The sequence below is a fragment of the Bacillus rossius genome, chromosome 2 (assembly GCF_032445375.1).
Source record: "Bacillus rossius redtenbacheri isolate Brsri chromosome 2, Brsri_v3, whole genome shotgun sequence".
In the NCBI taxonomy this organism is placed as follows: domain Eukaryota; kingdom Metazoa; phylum Arthropoda; class Insecta; order Phasmatodea; family Bacillidae; genus Bacillus; species Bacillus rossius.
In genome coordinates, this window is record NC_086331.1 from 6,960,201 (window position 1) to 6,982,150 (window position 21,950).

Consider the following 21,950-nt stretch of genomic DNA (forward strand, 5'->3'; position numbering starts at 1 on the left):
CACAAAGTATCTAGCCTAGCTGAGGGTGTACCCACAGGCCTGCAACATGTGGGACAGTGAGGGTTCAGGCTAGGCTGGATAGCACCGCGGTCATATCCACCATTTTGTCCTCGGCCAGCGCTGCAACACATTAGAAACAGACTTCTTGTCCGAGAGTGCCTTACAGCCCAACTTCATAATTTCTACATCTATGGAAAATATAGTGCCCGCAGTCGCCCATAGATGACAGTTACAGTTATTCACGATCAGCATAGTGATTTTGTCTGTGACTGTTATTTAGAATGAGTGCTGTGATTAACATGTGTCATTTTGTGTATTGTGATTCTGTGTTATAAGGTATGATGCCAAATATCTGCATATATACATGTAATGTAAAGCTAGGTCAGAGACCAGAGTACGGCCTGCACATATGTAACTCGGCCCAACCTACAACTCCAGAGATCCCTACATCAGAGAAATCTGGAAAAGGAAACCCGAAAAGTAGTATTGAAATTAATAACTTCAACACGGCCTTTGCCCTCCCCCCTCTCTCATTGCCCTTCTGATAGTGATTATTTGGGAACCGCGGTCAACCTTATTATTAAGGACCCTTCTGGGACTAAGGTCAACCTCCATTTCCTGGAAGCAATCATTCGAGGTCCGCGACCTACCTGCCTTTCCTGGAAGCGATCCTTCGGGGGCGTGACCTACCTGCCTTTCCTGGAAGCGATCCTTCGGGGTCCGCGACCTACCTCCCTTTCCTGGAAGCGATCCTTCGAGGTCCGCGACCTACCTGCCTTTCCTGGAAGCGATCCTTCGGGGTCCGCAACCTACCTCCCCTTCCTGGAAGCGATCCTTCGGGGTCCGCGACCTACCTCCCTTTCTTGGAAGCGATCCTTCCGGGTCCGCGACCTACCTCCCTTTCCTGGAAGCGATCCTTCGGGGTCCGCGACCTACCTCCCTTTCCTGGAAGCGATCCTTCGGGGACCGCGACCTACCTGCCTTTCCTGGAAGCGATCCTTCGGGGTCCGCGACCTACCTGCCTTTCCTGGAAGCGATCCTTCGGGGTCCGCGAGCTACCTCCCCTTCCTGGAAGCGATCCTTCGGGGTCCGCGACCTACCTCCCTTTCCTGGAAGCGATCCTTCCGGGTCCGCGACCTACCTCCCATTCCTGGAAGCGATCCTTCGGGGTCCGCGACCTACCTCCCTTTCCTGGAAGCGATCCTTCGGGGACCGCGACCTACCTGCCTTTCCTGGAAGCGATCCTTCGGGGACCGCGACCTACCTGCCTTTCCTGGAAGCGATCCTTCGGGGTCCGCGACCTACCTGCCTTTCCTGGAAGCGATCCTTCCGGGTCCGCGACCTACCTCCCTTTCCTGGAAGCGATCCTTCGGGGTCCGCGACCTACCTCCCTTTCCTGGAAGCGATCCTTCGGGGACCGCGACCTACCTGCCTTTCCTGGAAGCGATCCTTCGGGGTCCGCGACCTACCTGCCTTTCCTGGAAGCGATCCTTCCGGGTCCGCGACCTACCTCCCTTTCCTGGAAGCGATCCTTCGGGGTCCGCGACCTACCTGCCTTTCCTGGAAGCGATCCTTCGGGGTCCGCGACCTACCTCCCTTTCCTGGAAGCGATCCTTCGGGGTCCGCGACCTACCTGCCTTTCCTGGAAGCGATCCTTCCGGGTCCGCGACCTACCTCCCTTTCCTGGAAGCGATCCTTCGGGGTCCGCGACCTACCTGCCTTTCCTGGAAGCGATCCTTCGGGGACCGCGACCTACCTGCCTTTCCTGGAAGCGATCCTTCGGGGTCCGCGACCTACCTGCCTTTCCTGGAAGCGATCCTTCGGGGTCCGCGACCTACCTCCCTTTCCTGGAAGCGATCCTTCGGGGTCCGCGACCTACCTGCCTTTCCTGGAAGCGATCCTTCCGGGTCCGCGACCGTATCTCCCTTTCCTGGAAGCGATCCTTCGGGGTCCGCGACCTACCTGCCTTTCCTGGAAGCGATCCTTCGGGGACCGCGACCTACCTCCCTTTCCTGGAAGCGATCCTTCGGGGTCCGCGACCTACATGCCTTTCCTGGAAGCGATCCTTCGGGGTCCGCGACCTACCTGCCTTTCCTGGAAGCGATCCTTCCGGGTCCGCGACCTACCTCCCTTTCCTGGAAGCGATCCTTCGGGGTCCGCGACCTACCTGCCTTTCCTGGAAGTGATCCTTCGGGGACCGCGACCTACCTGCCTTTCCTGGAAGCGATCCTTCGGGGTCCGCGACCTACCTGCCTTTCCTGGAAGCGATCCTTCGGGGTCCGCGACCTACCTCCCTTTCCTGGAAGCGATCCTTCGGGGTCCGCGACATACCTCCCTTTCCTGGAAGCGATCCTTCGGGGTCCGCGACCTACCTGCCTTTCCTGGAAGCGATCCTTCGGGGTCCGCGACCTACCTGCCTTTCCTGGAAGCGATCCTTCGGGGTCCGCGACCTACCTCCCTTTCCTGGAAGCGATCCTTCGGGGTCCGCGACATACCTCCCTTTTCTGGAAGCGATCCTTCGGGGTCCGCGACCTACCTCCCCTTCCTGGAAGCGATCCTTCGGGGTCCGCGACCTACCTGCCTTTCCTGGAAGCGATCCTTCGGGGTCCGCGACCTACCTCCCTTTCCTGGAAGCGATCCTTCGGGGTCCGCGACATACCTCCCTTTCCTGGAAGCGATCCTTCGGGGTCCGCAACCTACCTCCCTTTCCTGGAAGCGATCCTTCGGGGTCCGCGACATACCTCCCTTTCCTGGAAGCGATCCTTCGGGGTCCGCGACCTACCTGCCTTTCCTGGAAGCGATCCTTCGGGGTCCGCGACATACCTGCCTTTCCTGGAAGCGATCCTTCGGGGTCCGCGACATACCTCCCTTTCCTGGAAGCGATCCTTCGGGGTCCGCAACCTACCTCCCTTTCCTGGAAGCGATCATTCGGGGTCCGCGACATACCTCCCCTACCTGGAAGCGATCCTTCGGGGTCCGCGACCTACCTCCCTTTCCTGGAAGCGATCCTTCGGGGTCCGCGACATACCTCCCCTACCTGGAAGCGATCCTTCGGGGTCCGCGACCTACCTCCCTTTCCTGGAAGCGATCCTTCCGGGTCCGCGACCTACCTCCCTTTCCTGGAAGCGATCATTCGGGGTCCGCGACATACCTCCCTTTCCTGGAAGCGATCCTTCGGGGTCCGCGACATACCTCCCTTTCCTGGAAGCGATCCTTCGGGGTCCGCGACATACCTCCCTTTCCTGGAAGCGATCCTTCGGGGTCCGCAACCTACCTCCCTTTCCTGGAAGCGATCCTTCGGGGTCCGCGACATACCTCCCTTTCCTGGAAGCGATCATTCGGGGGCCGCAACCTACCTGCCTTTCCTGGAAGCGATCCTTCGGGGTCCGCAACCTACCTCCCCTTCCTGGAAGCGAACCTTCGGGGTCCGCAACCTACCTCCCCTACCTGGAAGCGATCCTTCGGGGTCCGCGACCTACCTCCCCTTCCTGGAAGCGATCCTTCGGGGTCCGCAACCTACCTCCCCTTCCTGGAAGCGATCCTTCGGGGTCCGCAACCTACCTCCCCTACCTGGAAGCGATCCTTCGGGGTCCGCGACATACCTCCCTTTCCTGGAAGCGATCCTTCGGGGTCCGCAACCTACCTCCCCTACCTGGAAGCGATCCTTCGGGGTCCGCAACCTACCTCCCCTACCTGGAAGCGATCCTTCGGGGTCCGCAACCTACCTCCCCTACCTGGAAGCGATCCTTCGGGGTCCGCGACATACCTCCCCTTCCTGGAAGCGATCCTTCGGGGTCCGCAACCTACCTCCCCTTCCTGGAAGCGATCCTTCGGGGTCCGCAACCTACCTCCCCTACCTGGAAGCGATCCTTCGGGGTCCGCGACATACCTCCCTTTCCTGGAAGCGATCCTTCGGGGTCCGCAACCTACCTCCCCTACCTGGAAGCGATCCTTCGGGGTCCGCAACCTACCTCCCCTACCTGGAAGCGATCCTTCGGGGTCCGCAACCTACCTCCCCTACCTGGAAGCGATCCTTCGGGGTCCGCGACATACCTCCCTTTCCTGGAAGCGATCCTTCGGGGTCCGCAACCTACCTCCCCTACCTGGAAGCGATCCTTCGGGGTCCGCGACCTACCTCCCCTTCCTGGAAGCGATCCTTCGGGGTCCGCAACCTACCTCCCCTTCCTGGAAGCGATCCTTCGGGGTCCGCAACCTACCTCCCCTACCTGGAAGCGATCCTTCGGGGTCCGCGACCTACCTCCCCTTCCTGGAAGCGATCCTTCGGGGTCCGCAACCTACCTCCCCTTCCTGGAAGCGATCCTTCGGGGTCCGCAACCTACCTCCCCTTCCTGGAAGCGATCCTTCGGGGTCCGCGACATACCTCCCTTTCCTGGAAGCGATCATTCGGGGTCCGCGACATACCTCCCTTTCCTGGAAGCGATCATTCGGGGTCCGCGACATACCTCCCTTTCCTGGAAGCGATCCTTCGGGGTCCGCGACCTACCTCCCTTTCCTGGAAGCGATCCTTCGGGGTCCGCGACATATCTGCCTTTCCTGGAAGCGATCCTTCGGGGTCCGCGACCTACCTCCCTTTCCTGGAAGCGATCCTTCGGGGTCCGCGACATACCTCCCTTTCCTGGAAGCGATCATTCGGGGTCCGCGACATACCTCCCTTTCCTGGAAGCGATCCTTCGGGGTCCGCGACCTACCTCCCTTTCCTGGAAGCGATCCTTCGGGGTCCGCGACATACCTGCCTTTCCTGGAAGCGATCCTTCGGGGTCCGCGACCTACCTCCCTTTCCTGGAAGCGATCCTTCGGGGTCCGCAACCTACCTCCCTTTCCTGGAAGCGATCCTTCGGGGTCCGCGACCTACCTCCCTTTCCTGGAAGCGATCCTTCGGGGTCCGCAACCTACCTCCCCTTCCTGGAAGCGATCCTTCGGGGTCCGCGACATACCTCCCTTTCCTGGAAGCGATCATTCGGTTTCCGCGACATACCTGCCTTTCCTGGAAGCGATCATTCGGGGTCCGCGACCTACCTCCCTTTCCTGGAAGCGATCCTTCGGGGTCCGCGACATACCTGCCTTTCCTGGTAGCGATCATTCGCTGACCACAGACAACCTTACTTTCCTTTTAGCTATCCTTCGGGGTCCGCAACCAACTTCTTTTTCTTGGTAGCGATCCTTTGGGGACCGCGGCCATTTCTCTCTCCTCCCTTCCATCCCATGGTTGCTAACCACTGTCTTTCTCGAAAAGTATTTCAGCCAGTCGCCCCCTGACATACACCTGGTATAAGTCAGCATTCTCCAATGCAGGTGACATCCCTCGGTAAGCCACACTGAACGAATGGACCATGACTCACGTCTCTGTGGAGGGTTCTAGGGACAGATCTGGCTTTTGGCAACAACATCTAGCAGATAATAGAAATATGAGCAATTTTCAAACTCAAGATGTCGGAATGTGTACCCACCATAAATCACTGACTTATAGGCCATGCTAGATTTTTACTGTTAATCTCAGTCATATGAAAAAGTATTACATAATAGTATTATATAATATAGGTTGTGTGCATTATTTATTTGTTTAAGTCACATAAATTGAATTTAAATTGTGTTCACATTTTTCAATTATTTTTAAAAATATTTAATTTAAATACATTTTTTATGGTTTGGCTGTTTGACAGTAAAATTTGTAACTAAACATAATACTTAGGCAATCATCCATGGCCATTGCCTGAAAAGAAAAATAATTACATGATACTGAAAAAATTCAGCATGCTGAAAAAGGCCGCGCATCACATGCCGAACAATTGGGCGGAACTGTCGTCTACAAGTTCAAAAAGCATGTAAATTGTTCCAAAGTTAAAAGAAAAAAGGCAAAAAGTAATTGCTGGGCATTATGTGATACGATTGTGCACACAGGCTTCATACAATGTGACCTCCAAGATCGTAGTGTGCACCGAACTACTTTACTCGAAACTCTTAAGTTTTAAGTCATGTCTGAATCACGATGGCCACCGAGGTCCTACCAGTGTTTGCAATATGCGGGTTTGAGGAACTAATGAGAACAGCACGCGATTCAGAAGGTTCGCCAACACCCTAGCTGTGTTACCCATGGTCCGGCTGGGGATCTTGAAGCGCTTCTCGAGGGTGGACAGCGTGGCTGACATGTATATGTAGCACATGCTCTGCACCATGCCCAGAGCGCTGTACACAAAAAGGAACCACTTGGTGTTGGCGAAGCGTTGCAGAATTGCTGGTCGCGCGTTGCCCGCACCGCACGAGCAGTCTTCTCCATGCTTGCTCTCCATCTGCACACAACCAACCACTTGCATGCCGCCGACACTGCTTTGGCTGCCCTGACATGTATATGTAGCACATGCTCTGTGCCATGCCCAGATAGCTGTACACGAAAAGGAACCACTTGGTGTTGGCGAAGTGTTGCAGAAGTGCCGGCCGCGCGTTGCCCGCACCGCACGAGCAATCTTCTCCCCGCTTGCTCTCCATCTGCACACAGCCAACCACTTGCATGCCACAGAGGCCACATCATCTTAAGCCCCTGGAGAATGACCGTGCTATTTTAACCCCTTTATTGTCCTCGGAAATAATTGCACTTGGACCACCTTTCACATTCTCTCTTGAGTCACAAACTTCTAGATTATGATGTCGTGAAAGCTATTTAAATTTGGATCTCTTTAGCGATAGTTTTGGTTAATTTATATATAAGCCGTCCTTTAGCCAAACTGCCATTGAAAAGAATGTGTTTTTCGGCAGTTATTGAAATAAACTGCCTGGATATCTTGCATGCTACAGAAATGTTATACAGTAGTAAAAGCTCAAGTTAAGAGCTAAGCCATGTTTTTCATTGCGCGGTATAGAACAGAAAGTCTTTAGGATTGTCGGAAAAGAGGTGGGGGTTGGGGGGGGGGGGGGGATACTGAAAATATTTTCGTGAACTCCGATGTACTTACATAAGTATAACTTATGTATAGCTTTAATCAAAGCAAATTATTAATTGTACATCCCATTTCTCATTTAGTTATGACCTTTAAGAAGATGAACGAAGTAAAAATTTAGGAAATATGTAGTTTTGTTTTTTTTGTTTGGTTTTTTTTCTAGAAATTTTGTCATGTAAGCTGTTCAACAGATTATATATTGTTTTTAATTGACCCAATTTTTTTGGATATACGCCATTGCAGCTTTGCACTGTCTAGCATGGAAAAAATTCAAGATTGCAAACTAATAAATAAAAACGAAAACATAAATTCACAGAGAACAAGCCTAAATCAGCTAATTTCGAAAAGTAAGATACAACGAGGAAACTAAACAGATATCATGGACAACACAACGTCAGCATGAACGAATACATTCAAAATTTAAATATCAGACAGCATACGAATTCCGTGAAGAAATTTAGTCATGAAAAAATGACAACACAGACGAACACAGTGGGCTAACAACGACGAGACAGTCTCGACAAGAACTGTAAAAATGCAGACAGTCAACAAATATGGACAAAGCAGCAAACATACGAACACAACAATGAAAATAGACAGGTATTATGGCCAACACAGCGACATCGTTGTGTTCATTCCACGGAGTTCTTGAGCTGTCTGGTATTTAAAGTTTGAATGTGTTCGTCTGTGCTGTCGTCGTTGTGTTGTCCATAAAACCTGTTCACTTTCATCGTCGGGTCCATGTGTTTCACATCAGCGTATTTAGGCTTGATATTTGTGAATTGATGTTTTTCATTTTTTGCACTCTTGAATTTTTTCCATGACAAACAGTGCAAAATCATGAATTGAAAAATAATGATCTATTATTGCGAGGAAATAATTGATATTAAGGGTGACATATTTAAATTGTAGAGTGTTTTGTGTCAGTTATTCTTGGTACCTAACCTATGACTTGATGTAAGCTTTTGGACATACGCCATTGCTAAGCACATGTATGTCTGTAGAAGAAAACTACAAAAAACCCAAAAGACAAAAACACAAATTAAGCAAAAAATTTCTGTTGTCAACAGGATATGAACACCACATAATATTCCATAACAGAAATATGGTCAACAAACAAATAAAAAAAATAAAAAAATGTACTAAGAGAACGAAAAAGATAAACACAATTTGTGGGTTTTTTTTCGTTCTTTAGTCCAGCAATTGTTTTGCTTAATTTGTGTTTTTGTCTTTTGGGTTTTTTGTAGTTTTCTTCTACATACATACATACATGTGCTTAGCAATGGCGTATGTCCAAAAGCTTACATCAAGTCATGCACTCCCATTGCACAAATCTTTCAAAGATAATACCTAACCTATGTAATACATGGAACTGTTGAAACTCCGGTGGGAAACTGTCGGAATTGCCCTGTTTCGATGTGTTCGTAGCAGTGAACCAACAATGACTGGCGGTGGTTGCTGAGAGCGACACGGTGAGGACACTGACTGTTGTTGAACTTACCGGTAGCTCGGGCTGTGTCTCGTCCAGCGGCGCTCCTCCGACTACGGCGATGGTCTGACGTCTGAGCCGGGGAAGCCTAAGATGTACATCAAGTTCTGTCCCTGCCCGAACACGCCCGAACATTCACCTTCGGCCAACCTCGGGTTTATTTATATATATTCACATTTCTCTGTTTATTTTAATGTAGCTATGCTAACCTAACTAACCGTCCATAGTGTTTCAGAGTGTTTTAATGTAGCTAACCTAACCGACCACTTTTTAATATTTGAATTCGTTTTTCCTGCGCAAAAATAAAACAAATCCCGAGGTTGGCCGAAGGTGAATGTTCGGGCGTGTTCGGGCAGGGACAGAACTTGATGTACATCTTAGGCTTCTCTCTGAGCCGCAGCCCGGCAGCTGCACCCGCCAATCACAGACGCTCCGCTCTAGTAGGAAGGGGGGGGGGGGGTGCTGCGTGCGCCTGTTTGTCACGCGTCACGCATGATCCCGGTAAGCCCTGGTTGTTTGTCACGTACCACCGGCTCTTGCAAGCTCCTCGGCTCCAAGGACGCCAGGTGGCAAACGGCAGCCTCGCTACGACACGGGCCACACGCTCTGGGAACTACTTTTCGACGTGATAGCATCTTATAAATCCATGAACGCCGGCTGCACGCACGAAAAAAAAGCACGACTCATTGTCACGTTCCGCCTGAGCCGAGCGTGCAAGAACCGGCCAACCACCGTGCGAGAAAATTCTTCTATAATATCAAACAGGTTAAGGCGGGCTTCTTAACTAATTGTTCGTGATTATATTCAAACAAATTATTCAAATTAAATTTGTAAAAACTGTAAATAATATTTGAAAGTTAAAAAGTATGCAATTTTTTATCAATGTTTTCTTGTGACGTTATAACGTAAAATTATCGTTCGTAAACCGACTTTAAAGACAACCCCCTTTTTGAAGTGGAACTTTACTGACGCGAAAAGGATAGCACTTGTTTCTAATCATTGCGTAAAACGGCATTTCAATATTTTAAGTAGTTTGCCAATAATTAACAGTTTAATGATTTGGTTACGTTAGGGAAGTGACATTTTAAAAACTAAAAATTTTTGTAAACGCTCAGTTAGGTTAGGTTAACTACGTTAAAAATACAGTAAACAACGTGTGTACGATTGCTATCGTACGTTTTATATTTTAGTTACCAGTTACCACAAAGCTGTAATATCAACATTAGTGTGAATATCGAGGAAATAAAACCAAACTTTAACTCATATTTTTGCTATACTGTATTCATTTTGATACTTTAAATACTTTCCTTAAATCCTACTATTAATATTGTACGTATTTTAGAAAAGGCTTCTCTCTCTCTCTCTCTCTCTCTCTCTCTCTCTCTCTCTCTCTCTCTCTCTCTCTGCCGTTATTATCTTTACGATATACTTACGCGTCGAGGTTTGAATTGCCAAAGAAGTGTACTGAGTTACACGCGCTCTTTTTTTCTAGATATTTTTATTACAACTTACTACTCACAGGGTGATATACGAGGTGTTACTGTAAAACACGCGGAAAATTCTTTACATCACCTGGAGCAAAATTGTCATGTAAATTGGGTGTCTACAGGACAGGAAAGTCTGTAATTTCACGGAAACGTAAGGAAACTGAATGACTGGTCACGAAAAAAATTCCCTATATTAAACAGAAATGGTGATCGCGAAGCTTTAAATTTCCAAAAGCCTTATGCTAACATTTATTTTTTGTCATCACATTTATTTATTTTCGCCCGTTAAATTTAAATAGTGTATGTTTATATATACACACACTAGCTGAAGTACTCGGCGTTGCCTGGGCTAAACACATAATAATATAAGGAACATCACATTACCGAGTTTCAAGTCTATAGGACATACACTTGAAAAACGGGAAATTTTTATTTTAAAATCCAATTCATTGCACAATCTCGGTGCATCAAGGCAGGCATCAGCAAAACCAGGACGCCAATCTTTAGTTTTATTTTGTGGGAAAGCAGTTAACCCGTTGGCAAGACGTGACGGATGCACCAAAAGACAGCGCGTTACAAATTCAAGGGAACGCCAACTATTGACGAAGTTCTAAAATAAACTGTTATGAGCGCATTTAGTTCGCTAGCAGCCGTGAGCTTCACTAAAGGGGATAAGTTTCGACAAGGAAAAGGATGTGAAATTGCCAGATCTTACTGTATGACCGTGTGGCGGACATAGAGAATGACACCAACCTACTGTTTGTGTTCTGTGACCTACCTCATAGGATTTTCTATTGTAAAACTGAATTTACCCCTTTTTCCCTCTATTTGGGATGGAATTTCACAATTATATGTTATCTATGTCACTCTACGTCCCATAAACTATCTATAGGTATGCAAAGAATCATGTTTATCCCCAGCCCGTCTTCCCATGCCGAGAAAGAGGGCAGAGCAAAAGCTACCAGGCAACGCAACCACGAACAGGAAGGAACGTGAAACAGTTTCCAGGGACACCAACTGTTCACGTTATCATAGAATATTTTTATTGTAGCTAACCAAACCTAGTGAACCATTCTCATGATTTAATGCTGTTTTCAAGGTAGGTACCTAACATAATATATCTACTCTAAAATGGTCTACTATTGGTAAACGACCTACTTGAAGTTTCAGAATACTATCTTAGATATAATGATTAGAAAGTAAAATATTTATATTTTAGAATTTTTTTATAATTTTATTGTTAAAGAGGCTCTCCTTTAGAATTATATAGGCTTTCAGGATTTCATGTTTGTTCGATCATTGAAAACCAATTTTTTTAGTTTCTGGGGAGCAAATTTAAACTAAACACAACAATTAAGTAGTATAGGATAGCCGGTCCTGCGCCAGGATTCAGGATGTGGTTGTGGTGTCGGTGTCCGCCATCTTGGATTTGTGACGTCACGGCGGCAAAAATTCCTCAAAATTCCTCAAAATTGACTCAAAATGACTCAAAAATTCCCGTTTTAAGAAAAAAATTCCCATTATCGAGGGAAAAATTCCCGTTTCGAGGGAAAATTTCCCGTTTTATTCCGTAAAAATCCCAGCGGCTAGAAATGTCCTGATAGAGGCTTAAGCATCCTTAACTCAAGCCTCAGTTAAGCCTCTATCAGGATGTGACCTTGATATTTGACCTTGACCCCGACGGCCATTTTGGATCCGCCATCTTGGATGACGTCATTTCGTTTTTTCGAACATTCCGGCATTGTGTTATCCGCCATTTTGAATTATGACGTCACCGTTGCAATTTTCGTTACGGTCGCCATCATTAACTTTTTTATTTATTATCCGATTTTAATGAAAATTTTTTTACAATTTATAAAAAAATTCAATTAATAAAATTTTAATAAAAATATTTCAAAAAAAAACTTTTACGACACGGAGTTTGGAGTCCTCGGTTCGAACCCAACGAGTGCAAAAAAAAAAATTACGACCGATCCTTCCCCCGCGGTGGCTGCAGGCAGACTGACTTACCCCCACCACTTTTTTTCATAGCACATATATCTTCACCTAGTATGACGTCATGTCCGCCATCTTGTCTTCGATGCTGGAAGCCATCATCAATGTATCGTCGGCGAGAGTGCGCTGACGCCATGTTAGTTTAATTCTTACCCGCTAGAGTGCAGTAATCATTTATTACTAAGGTGCCCGCCATCTTGAAATTAGGCCGCCATCTTGAAATCATGTAATAATGTAGCTAGAAAAGCAGGAAAAAATCCAAAAATCATTAAATAAATCACTCATTAACTTACATATTGATTCGATCGATTCCTGTCCTCGGTTCGATACCCGATCGATGCAATAATGTTTAATTTTATGTAAAAATAATAATTTCAATAAAACATGTTCAACATCCGTAAAGAGACTTTAAATCATCTACTACCATCATCCTATCAGAAATCAAGACCACCATATTGGAAATTCATAATTTTAATGCTAGAGGTTCGGGAAAAAGTCCAAAATTCATTAACAAAATTTGTAATCCATATAATGATTGATTGGATCGACTAAGGTCCCTGGTTCGATCCCTGGCCGATACAAAACCACTTTAATTAAAAAAATACTAAATAAGTGTTAGGTTTGAGAAAATATAAACACCACAAGTTCTTTTAAAAAAATTTATTACATACATTCAATACACTACTACAAGTACAAAAAAACACTGACAAATTACTTAAGCCTTCTGAATTCCTCGATTCAAACAGTCTTCTTATTGTACGGACTAAGCCTTTTACATGACTTTAAATGTCTATCCGATCCGGTCATCACCGCAGCCAGAGACGGACTGAAGTTCATATCACTTATATAGTCTCATTAGCCGGTACAACACATGAGTCAAATCAATAACCATGTTCATTATACGTCTCGGAGCATTAATTATAATGACGATGTAAGCTATCGAGACGTGAAATTAGTTTATTGCACTTATTGCACTGAAATTGTATTCTTTGAACATTATTAGAACAACCGCTTCTTTCATGTCTGCGAGCATTTGAGGTGATAGTAAATGATGCACCACAGTATTTGCACTGATGCGAAGTACGCTCTTCATTAATTGAAGTATTCAATGCTGATGAAACTTCAGCTGATGGTGGAACAGCACATATCGAAGTCTCCTCCAGTGTTGTCAGAGGCGTTGCCAACGGGATCTGCTCCAACATCGTCGGCGCTGACGTCATGGTTCCCGTAGTCGATAGTACATCCTCCATCGAGTTCGACGTTAAAGTCGGTAAAGATGCCATCGAAGTCTCAAGAACAGGCAATTACACGACTTATGCACCAGAAGAAACAAACTAGGTGATCCGTACACCGTCGACGGCAGTAACAAACTGAGCGTCCTGCTGTCTAGGACTCGTGTATATACATTAACCGGTTTGAATAATACACTAGTCAAATCAAGAGCAATTTACTAAAATACTAGAGTCAAAACAACATTAAAAAAATAGAAGCACCATCAACAAAAAAGGAAGCACAATTGGAAGCATCGACAACGAAAAGATAGCACCGCCATCGAAAAGGCAGCACATTCGGAAGCACCGACTACGAAAAGGCAGCACATTTGGAAGCACCGTCATCGAAAAGGCAGCACATTTGGAAGCACCGACTACGAAAATGCAGCACATTTGGAAGCACCGACAACGAAAAGGCAGCACATTTGGCAGCACCGACAACGAAAAGGCAGCACATTTGGAAGCACCGACTACGAAAAGGCAGCACATTTGGCAGCACCGACAACGAAAAGGCAGCACATTTGGAAGCACCGACTACGAAAAGGCAGCACATTTGGAAGCACCGACAACGAAAAGGCAGCACATTTGGAAGCACCGACAACGAAAAGGCAGCACATTTGGAAGTACCGACAACGAAAAGGCAGCACATTTGGAAGCACCGACAACGAAAAGGTAGCACATTTGGAAGCACCGACAACGAAAAGGCAGCACATTTGGAAGCACCATCATCGAAAAGGCAGCACATTTGGAAGCACCGACAACGAAAAGACAGCACATTTGGAAGCACCGACAACGAAAAGGCAGCGCATTTGGAAGCACCGACAACGAAAAGGCAGCACCACCATCGAATAAGGAAGCTCATTTTGGAAGCACCATCGAATAAGGAAGCACATTTGGAAGCTCCATCATCAAAAAAGGCAAAAAGGAAGCACAAGTTGCGAGATCTAAGTCTTAATTAGAAATCAGAATACAAGAAATAAGAACATTAAATGTTTATAATTTTAATTATTTATTTTATTTCTTTACATTATACAAAAGCAAGTAAAACAAGCCATTATTGTATGTAGCCAGCTTTCCTCAGTTCCTTGAGTATGAAGGATATTTCTTTGATGCACGAATAGCTTCCTGCACAAAGCGAACCATGTAGAAGTCTTAGCCGGTCAACCAATATGTTTGGATCTTTCCATGATGTGTAATTATTCTCTTCTACCACCATGTTCCTTGCACGTTTATAATAAATATTATGATCTCTGGTGTCTTCCGTTTTACCACCAACCTCAGGGTAACTTTCATTTTTGAGACGGTGATCATCACAAGCTTGATCAGATTTATTTAATATATCACGTCGTTTCCATCGTTTCGATCTCAGGACACCACCACATTCTTCGATCTTGTCAGCTTTAGGTGCTTCATCATAGTCTATGTCTTTGTCAACAGCCTCAGAGTCACTGTAACAATCACCGTAGAAGGAATCGTCTTCACCCAATTTACCGTAAGAATTCGATGTTGATGATGTTGAAGTTTCTTCATCGTCTTCGTGCTTCCTTTTTAGGAGTCCATCATTTCTACAAAGTAGAAAAGATCTACTTGAATTCGGCTGGAATATATTCTCACTTTTCACGTTAAGGATTCTTCCACTGTCTTCATTCTTCCGTAAATCATCAACCTCCTTCAATTTAAGTTCTTTGTCGAGATCGGAAGAGCCAGGAAAATTATTGTCGTAATGTAGATCACTCTTCCTTAGTCTAGTAGATTCATCGTTGTCCTCTAGCTTGTACGCAGGCTTGGCGTTACAAGTTCTGCCATGTCTTTTTAAGCTCTCTCTCCGCGTAAACGACTTGCTACATCGAACACATCTTATCATATTGCGTAGTGGATTTTTAACACAGTCATTCTTCTCGTGTTGTCTTTTATTCTTTCTCAAGATAAACTCTTTGCTGCAAAACTCACACCTATGTTCTTTCGATACAGCGTCAGATCCTAAATCGGAATTCATATTAGTTACCGAGACTAATGCCAGATGCAAATTAAGAGTTTTAAATTAATAACCATTACTTAAATACAATTTTTTAAATATTTCGTCAGCGAGAGTTAATTTATCTTATGCAAAGGTACTTGCTGCAACTAGTTCCGCTTTTCAACATCAGATGACGTCTCGTATTGCTTGCAGGTAAATAATATTTATTTCTTTTATGCAGGATGCGGGATGCTCACTATCGATCGCATAAGAAGGATAGCTACGATAGTCTCCAAGGAGAAGGAAGTTCGTCCTTCCTGCTAGTGCTTCTCAGATTTCTCACGGTCCACCATCTAGGATTGCGACGTCACGGTGGCCATAATGGATGAGTGTGACCTTGAACGTTGACCGAAACCGCAGGAATGATCGCAAGCACACGGATTAACCTTCAAAATATTAACAAGAATAATCGGGAGCACCCAGAGAAAACCATCATAATATTGTCAAGAATAATCAGGAACACACGGAGAAAACCACCATAATATTGTCAAGAATAATCAGGAGCACAATGAGAAAACCACCATAATATTAACAATAATAATCGGAAGCACACGGAGAAAACCATCATAATATTGACAAGAATAATCGGAAGCTCACATAGAAAACCACCACAAGTTTTCTTTGATATCATAAAAATACAGAAAAAAATATTTACTAAATAACAAATAAATTAATAAAAAAATTTAAATGACAAAATAAAATACAAAAAATACATAAACAGATTTTGCTAGCTTGTGAACTTCTCATTGTTGAGCAAAGATATAGTTCTAGTACAAGCCAGAATATAATGTATTTTTTTGTATTTTATTTTGTCATTTAAATTTTTTTATTAATTTATTTGTTATTTAGTAAATATTTTTTTCTCGATTTTTATGATATCAAAGAAAACTTGTGGATGTTTTCTCTGTGAGCTTCCGATTATTCTTGTCAATATTATGGTGGTTTTCTCCGTGTGCTTCCGATTATTATTGTTAATATTATGGTGGTTTTCTCATTGTGCTCCTGATTATTCTTGACAATATTATGGTGGTTTTCTCCGTGTGTTCCTGATTATTCTTGACAATATTATGATGGTTTTCTCTGGGTGCTCCCGATTATTCTTGTAATATTTTGAAGGTTAATCCGTGTGCTTGCGATCATTCCTGCGGTTTCGGTCAACGTTCAAGGTCACACTCATCCATTATGGCCACCGTGACGTCGCAATCCTAGATGGTGGACCGTGAGAAATCTGAGAAGCACTAGCAGGAAGGACGAACTTCCTTCTCCTTGGAGACTATCGTAGCTATCCTTCTTATGCGATCGATAGTGAGCATCCCGCATCCTGCATAAAAGAAATAAATATTATTTACCTGCAAGCAATACGAGACGTCATCTGATGTTGAAAAGCGGAACTAGTTGCAGCAAGTACCTTTGCATAAGATAAATTAACTCTCGCTGACGAAATATTTAAAAAATTGTATTTAAGTAATGGTTATTAATTTAAAACTCTTAATTTGCATCTGGCATTAGTCTCGGTAACTAATATGAATTCCGATTTAGGATCTTACGCTGTATCGAAAGAACATAGGTGTGAGTTTTGCAGCAAAGAGTTTATCTTGAGAAAGAATAAAAGACAACACGAGAAGAATGACTGTGTTAAAAATCCACTACGCAATATGATAAGATGTGTTCGATGTAGCAAGTCGTTTACGCGGAGAGAGAGCTTAAAAAGACATGGCAGAACTTGTAACGCCAAGCCTGCGTACAAGCTAGAGGACAACGATGAATCTACTAGACTAAGGAAGAGTGATCTACATTACGACAATAATTTTCCTGGCTCTTCCGATCTCGACAAAGAACTTAAATTGAAGGAGGTTGATGATTTACGGAAGAATGAAGACAGTGGAAGAATCCTTAACGTGAAAAGTGAGAATATATTCCAGCCGAATTCAAGTAGATCTTTCCTACTTTGTAGAAATGATGGACTCCTAAAAAGGAAGCATGAAGACGATGAAGACACTTCAACATCTTCAACATCGAATTCTTACGGTAAATTGGGTGAAGACGATTCCTTCTACGGTGATTGTTACAGTGACTCTGAGGCTGCTGCCAAAGACATAGACTATGATGAAGCACCTAAAGCTGACAAGATCGAAGAATGTGGTGGTGTCCTGAGACCGAAACGATGGAAACGACGATATATATTAAATAAATCTGATCAAGCTTGTGATGATCACCGTCTCAAAAATGAAAGTTACCCTGAGGTTGGTGGTAAAACGGAAGACACCAGAGATCATAATATGTATTATAAACGTGCAAGGAAGATGGTGGTAGAAGAGAATGATTACACATCATGGAAATATCCAAACATATTGGTTGACCGGCTAAGACTTCTACATGGTTCGCTTTGTGCAGGAAACTATTCGTGCATCAAAGAAATATCCTTCATACTCAAGGAACTGAGGAAAGCTGGCTACATACAATAATGGCTTGTTTTACTTGCTTTTGTATAATGTTAAGAAATAAAATAAATAATTAAAATTATAAACATTTAATTTTCTTATTTCTTGTATTCTGATTTCTAATTAAGACTCAGATCTCGCAACTTGTGCTTCCTTTTTGCCTTTTTTGATGATGGAGCTTCCAAATGTGCTTCCTTATTCGATGGTGCTTCCAAAATGAGCTTCCTTATTCGATGGTGGTGCTGCCTTTTCGTTATCGGTGCTTCCAAATGCGCTGCCTTTTCGTTGTCGGTGCTTCCAAATGTGCTGTCTTTTCGTTGTCGGTGCTTCCAAATGTGCTGCCTTTTCGATGATGGTGCTTCCAAATGTGCTGCCTTTTCGTTGTCGATGCTTCCAAATGTGCTACCTTTTCGTTGTCGGTGCTTCCAAATGTGCTGCCTTTTCGTTGTCGGTGCTTCCAAATGTGCTACCTTTTCGTTGTCGGTGCTTCCAAATGTGCTGCCTTTTCGTTGTCGGTGCTTCCAAATGTGCTGCCTTTTCGTAGTCGGTGCTTCCAAATGTGCTGCCTTTTCGTTGTCGGTGCTGCCAAATGTGCTGCCTTTTCGTAGTCGGTGCTTCCAAATGTGCTGCCTTTTCGTTGTCGGTGCTGCCAAATGTGCTGCCTTTTCGTTGTCGGTGCTTCCAAATGTGCTGCCTTTTGGATGACGGTGCTTCCAAATGTGCTGCCTTTTCGTAGTCGGTGCTTCCGAATGTGCTGCCTTTTCGATGGCGGTGCTATCTTTTCGTTGTCGATGCTTCCAATTGTGCTTCCTTTTTTGTTGATGGTGCTTCTATTTTTTTAATGTTGTTTTGACTCTAGTATTTTAGTAAATTGCTCTTGATTTGACTAGTGTATTATTCAAACCGGTTAATGTATATACACGAGTCCTAGACAGCAGGACGCTCAGTTTGTTACTGCCGTCGACGGTGTACGGATCACCTAGTTGGTTCTTCTGGTGCATAAGTCGTGTAATTGCCTATTCTTGAGACTTCGATGGCATCTTTACCGACTTTAACGTCGAACTCGATGGAGGATGTACTTTCGACTACGGGAACCATGACGTCAGCGCCGACGATGTTGGAGCAGATCCCGTTGGCAACGCCTCTGACAACACTGGAGGAGACTTCGATATGTGCTGTTCCACCATCAGCTGAAGTTTCATCAGCATTGAATACTTCAATTAATGAAGAGCGTACTTCGCATCAGTGCAAATACTGTGGTGCATCATTTACTATCACCTCAAATGCTCGCAGACATGAAAGAAGCGGTTGTTCTAATAATGTTCAAAGAATACAATTTCAGTGCAATAAGTGCAATAAACTAATTTCACGTCTCGATAGCTTACATCGTCATTATAAAAAATGCTCCGAGACGTATAATGAACATGGTTATTGATTTGACTCATGTGTTGTACCGGCTAATGAGACTATATAAGTGATATGAACTTCAGTCCGTCTCTGGCTGCGGTGATGACCGGATCGGATAGACATTTAAAGTCATGTAAAAGGCTTAGTCCTTACAATAAGAAGACTGTTTGAATCGAGGAATCCAGAAGGCTTTAGTAATTTGTCAGTGTTTTTTTTTTGTACTTGTAGTAGTGTATTGAATTTATGTAATAAATTTTTTTTAAAAGAACTTGTGGTGTTTTTATTTTCTTAAACCTAACACTTTTTTAGTATTTTTTTAATTAAAGTTGTTTTGTATCGGCCAGGGATCGAACCAGGGACCTTAGTCGAACCAATCAATTATTATATGGATTACAAATTTTGTTAATGAATTTTGGACTTTTTCCCGAATCTCTAGCATTAAAATTATGAATTTCCAATATGGTGGTCTTGATGTCTGATAGGATGATGGTCGTAGAGGATTTAGAGACTCTTTACGAATGTTGAACATGTTTTATTGAAATTATTATTTTTTACATAAAATTAAACATTATTGCATCGATCGGGTATCGAACCGAGGACAGGAATCGATCGAATCAATATGTTAGTTAATGAGTGATTTATTTAATGATTTTTGGATTTTTTCCTGCTTTTCTAGCTACATTATTACATGATTTCAAGATGGCGGCCGAATTTCAAGATGGCGGGCACCTTAGTAATAAATGATTACTGCACTCTAGCGGGTAAGAATTAAACTAACATGGCGTCAGCGCACTCTCGCCGACGATACATTGATGATGGCTTCCAGCATCGAAGACAAGATGGCGGACATGACGTCATACTAGGTGAAGATATATGTGCTATGAAAAAAAGTGGTGGGGGTAAGTCAGTCTGCCTACAGCCACCGCGGGGGAAGGATCGGTCGTAATTTTTTTTTTTTGCACTCGTTGGGTTCGAACCGAGGACTCCAAACTCCGTGTCGTAAAAGTTTGTTTTTTTAAATATTTTTATTAAAATTTTATTAATTGAATTTTTTTATAAATTGTAAAAAAATTTTCATTAAAATCGGATAATAAATAAAAAAGTTAAAGATGGCGACCGTAACGAAAATTGCAACGGTGACATCATAATTCAAAATGGCGGATAACACAATGCCGGAATGTTCGAGAAAACGAAATGACGTCATCCAAGATGGCGGATCCAAAATGGCCGTCGGGGTCAAGGTCAAATATCAAGGTCACATCCTGATAGAGGCTTAACTGGGGCTTGAGTTAAGGATGCTTAAGCCTCTATCAGGACATTTCTAGCCGCTGGGATTTTTACGGAATAAAACGGGAAATTTTCCCTCGAAACGGGAATTTTTCCCTCGAAAACGGGAATATTTTTCTTAAAACGGGAATTTTTGAGTCATTTTGAGTCAATTTTGAGGAATTTTGAGGAATTTTTGCCGCCGTGACGTCACAAATCCAAGATGGCGGACACCGACACCACAACCACATCCTGAATCCTGGCGCAGGACCGGCTATCCTATACTTCTCAATTAATATACTAATAATTTATAAACTTCGCATGCAACATGTTTTATTAAATTCAAGCTATATATATTATAATTTCCCATAGCCAGTTTCAATAGGTACAAAACATTTTGTTAGTATTCAGTATACTTGCCAGTTTTTATACAGATAACGATATGAAATTTACATTTTGTTAAATTATTTTGGTGTTATATGCATCACCAGTCAATTAAAATGTTTCTTTGTCCAGAACATTAAACGTTAAAATATTTTATTTGGAACATACGTTAGCACTGAGGTGCATTTTCATCAAATTCTTGCACAAATTCTTATGTCGTACAAGTCAAGTTATGTTGTTAAAATTTCTTTGGAAAAAACAAAGTTTCTTAATATCATCTATTTTCTTAAAATGATTCTGGTTCTAAAGTGAAAACAACAAGTCAGCTGTATCGAAATGAAAAAAGAAGAAATTTACAATCATACACATTATATTAATAAGCAGCAGTGCATTCTTCAGCCTCTCCGCATAGCGTAGGTGGCTCGCTTTTACAACAGCAAATTAAAATGTAAATAGTAATTATCCTACTGATGAAGTCAGAAATTTTTTTGTAGAAAGAATTGCTGGAGTTACATAATTATCATGTATTTGCATTGCTATACACGTAGAACATTTTGGAAAATGTCTTACCAATCCTAAAGTGCGGCAAATTATATTAATTATATTCAGTAGGTAATTGTAAATTTGTAGGAAGTTTGATAAGCAAACTGCCCATAAAACAAAAAAAAATAGCTGTACACAATATCACTCACAAAAAAATATTCGTTGGCACCTATCACTTAGCATGGTTTTGAAAAAAAAAACTTTCGTTTCTGCTTGGTAAGTTGCAGATGCTTTTTCTAAAGCAACATGTAGATTTTTAAATGGCAGTGAAACAAAATATATTTTAATTATGCTATTTAGGACAAAATAATAGATGGCATGTTTTAATTATCTTGTGCACCAGTATTCTAAAATTTCAAAGGGGAAAAGAATAACTAACCATTAGTTCTTTCAAACTACAGTGTTTATTTTATGTAGAATATACACAACAGTACACCAGTGCGCAGTAAAACAGTCAAGATTGTTCATAAACTACAATTTAAGAAACAAAAACTTTATTAAACTGAAATAATACACTTGCGGAAAAAAATCGTTATTTTTTTTGGAACTAAGGAATAGATTTGATTGGAATTGTGCATTGACTCGCAACATGCTGCAATTGTAAACACAATGCAAGTTGCAAGGAAATTCAGAACGATTCAAATTCTTTCTCACAAATTTACTGTAGAAATTTTGAAGCAGCCTTTCCCATAAAACA

General features: G+C 43.5%; 1 protein-coding gene across 1 annotated transcript in view; it reads right to left on the reverse strand.

The window, feature by feature from the left end:
• The window catches only part of LOC134529945 (solute carrier organic anion transporter family member 74D-like), a 44,566-nt gene extending 35,836 nt beyond the window's left edge, over window positions 1–8,730 (reverse strand). The window contains exons 1-3 of the mRNA XM_063364491.1: window positions 8,652–8,730; window positions 8,455–8,530; window positions 6,110–6,308 (exon numbers count right to left, since the gene is read on the reverse strand). Coding sequence (XP_063220561.1) covers window positions 6,110–6,308 — 199 coding nt within the window. The 5' untranslated portion in view covers window positions 8,455–8,530; window positions 8,652–8,730. The remainder of the gene's footprint in view (window positions 1–6,109; window positions 6,309–8,454; window positions 8,531–8,651) is intronic.
• Window positions 8,731–21,950: the final 13,220 nt, after the last annotated feature.